The sequence below is a fragment of the Fulmarus glacialis genome, unplaced genomic scaffold (genome assembly GCF_000690835.1).
Source record: "Fulmarus glacialis isolate BGI_N327 unplaced genomic scaffold, ASM69083v1 scaffold34665, whole genome shotgun sequence".
NCBI lineage: Eukaryota > Metazoa > Chordata > Aves > Procellariiformes > Procellariidae > Fulmarus > Fulmarus glacialis.
In genome coordinates, this window is record NW_009214209.1 from 1 (window position 1) to 2,164 (window position 2,164).

At 61.8% G+C, this 2,164-nt stretch overlaps 1 protein-coding gene across 1 annotated transcript; it reads left to right on the forward strand.

Annotated features, from left to right (window-relative positions):
- Positions 1-526: 526 nt before the first annotated feature.
- ATP5D (ATP synthase, H+ transporting, mitochondrial F1 complex, delta subunit) lies at positions 527-1,888 on the forward strand (the record flags this gene model as incomplete). Its single annotated transcript, XM_009578480.1, has 3 exons — positions 527-680; positions 1,121-1,209; positions 1,763-1,888. Coding segments are annotated over 3 exons (369 nt in total), but the record flags the coding sequence as incomplete, so codon positions are not given.
- Positions 1,889-2,164: the final 276 nt, after the last annotated feature.

Here is a 2,164-nt window from a genome sequence, read left to right on the forward strand (position 1 = left end):
GCTGGCAGGGCGCTCGGGACAGGGCTGCGGTGTTGCAAGGCAGGATTTGTGCTGCATTGGCAGAGCTGTGTGGGACGCTCGCAGGGAGGCTGCATCGCTGACTCCCATCAGAGCGGTGACGGTTGGCGTCAAGGTCTCCCTACGCTCTTCTCAGGCTTCTCCCAGCTGCACCCTTCGCCTCTCGCCCACTCCCGACTTCATGTCTCCATGTGCCGCCTCCCTGCCACAGCCACCACCACACCTCTCGGGAGGCTCGGAGCGCTTTCCCACTCCATTTGCCAGGACCCCTCCTCCAGAGTCTGGTCCCACTCCCACCCTGTGAAGGTTCAGGCTGTCCTGGTCACACCTTGCTGTGTGTTAAGCCCTGCGGCCTGCCAGCCGCTGGGAGCAGGGCTGCTCCCTCGGGGTGGGAGCAGGCTGCCCACCGCATCCCTCAGCTCTCTAGAGTTGGGGGAGCCACCTCTCTCCTTCTTCTCTGTTCCTGGTGTGACAGACTGTTTCCATCTGCTCTGCTTTCCCTGTCCAGGTGTTTTACAATGGCGCCAACGTGAAGCAGGTGGACGTGCCCACGCTGACCGGTTCCTTCGGTATCCTGGCCTCTCACGTCCCCACCCTGCAGGTCCTCAAACCGGGAGTTGTGACGGTCTATGCTGAGGATGGCACAGCCACCAAGTACTTCGGTGAGTGAAGTAGGCGGAGCTCGGGAGGAAGGAAAGTGTGCATCGGGGGGACGTTTTCTCACGGCCGATCAAGGTGTGTTCTGGTGCACTTCCAGGGATTTCTGCTTTCCCGGCTTCCCAGGGGCTGCTGAAGGCTGCCCTGCGGGGCCGGGGATCTGCCCTGGAAGATGGGGCTCAGTGCGAGGCTGTGGCCTGGGGTCAGGTTTTCTTGGTTCTGCTCAGACTCTCTGGGAGCATTCCCTGCTTTAGCTTCCCTTTTGGTAGGAAACGAGTTGGGAAATGTTACGGGAGGGTGGCGAGGTTTTGTTTCGGCAAAGGGATCGTGGAGGTTCCGGGGATGAGCTTGTCAGTGCTGTCCTGTGTGTGGACCCCCAAACGAGGCCCATCTGGCAGCCCTGCCTGCGCTGCCTGACCCTGCCCCCGCTATGGTGCCTTTGCAGTGAGCAGCGGCTCTGTCACCGTCCACGCGGACTCCACCGTGCAGGTGCTGGCGGAGGAGGCGGTGACGATGGACATGCTGGATCTGGCTGTGAGTATCCCAGTCCCCGTGGGCCGGGCTGCGCCCTGCCTCCCCCGGGCAGGCCCTGGCAGCCGGGCTCCCTCGTGGAGGGGGATTTGCTCCCTGCTTCTCTCGTGTGGGGTGGTTGTCTCAGGAGCTTCCTGTGGCTGCGGAAAGCATGGCCAAACCAGGGGCTGTGCCTTCACCCCGAGCTTCCCCGTCGCCCACTGATCGGGATCAAAGGCTCGGAGCTCCTCCTCAGTGAACTCTCCACAGGCTGTGGGGAGAGGAAGCCACGCAGTCGTTAACCCTTCTCCAGGCCACTTCCCTCCCCTCAGACAGATGCTGATCTTGCCCCTTCCCACCCCTCTTAGTCTCAGGAACAGCTTTTCCCCAGCAGGGCCTCTTGATAAGGCGTCTGCTGCCAACGCAGCCGTGTAAGCGGGTCTGTGGGGCCCCGTCCACGGGGCCAAGAACTGCAGTGAAGGGAGGGGTGGGAGAGGAGTGACTCAAGGGCTGTAGGACAAGTCGCCTGTCCTGCGGTGGTCTCTTGATGACACATTCCTTGTGCTCTCATGTTCAGACTGCAAAATCAAACCTGGAGAAGGCGGTTTCAAAAGGGGGGCCCGCACCATCCGATGAAGCAGCTAAAGCAGAAGCTCAGATTAAAGTAGAAGCTAATGAAGCCCTTGTAAAAGCCCTGGAGTAATTAAGGTAAATGTCACCTATATCCTGGCTGAGATCTCCAGACCTGCTCTGGAGACGAGTCCCTGCTCCGTGCTGCCCATAGGGAGCTTCCTCACAGCAGCCGGGCCTGCTGGGCTGCCCGGGGGTGGACACAGGTTTGTGCCTGGGTTTCAGGGAGTGGTGACACGAGAGCTGTCCCTTTCCGTGGTCTGGCGTCAGCTCTGGGGGGCTCGTGGGGGGCCCCTGCCCGGAGCCGACCCGGAGCCGCTAGATGGCAGCAGGGCCCGGTGCCGTGCCG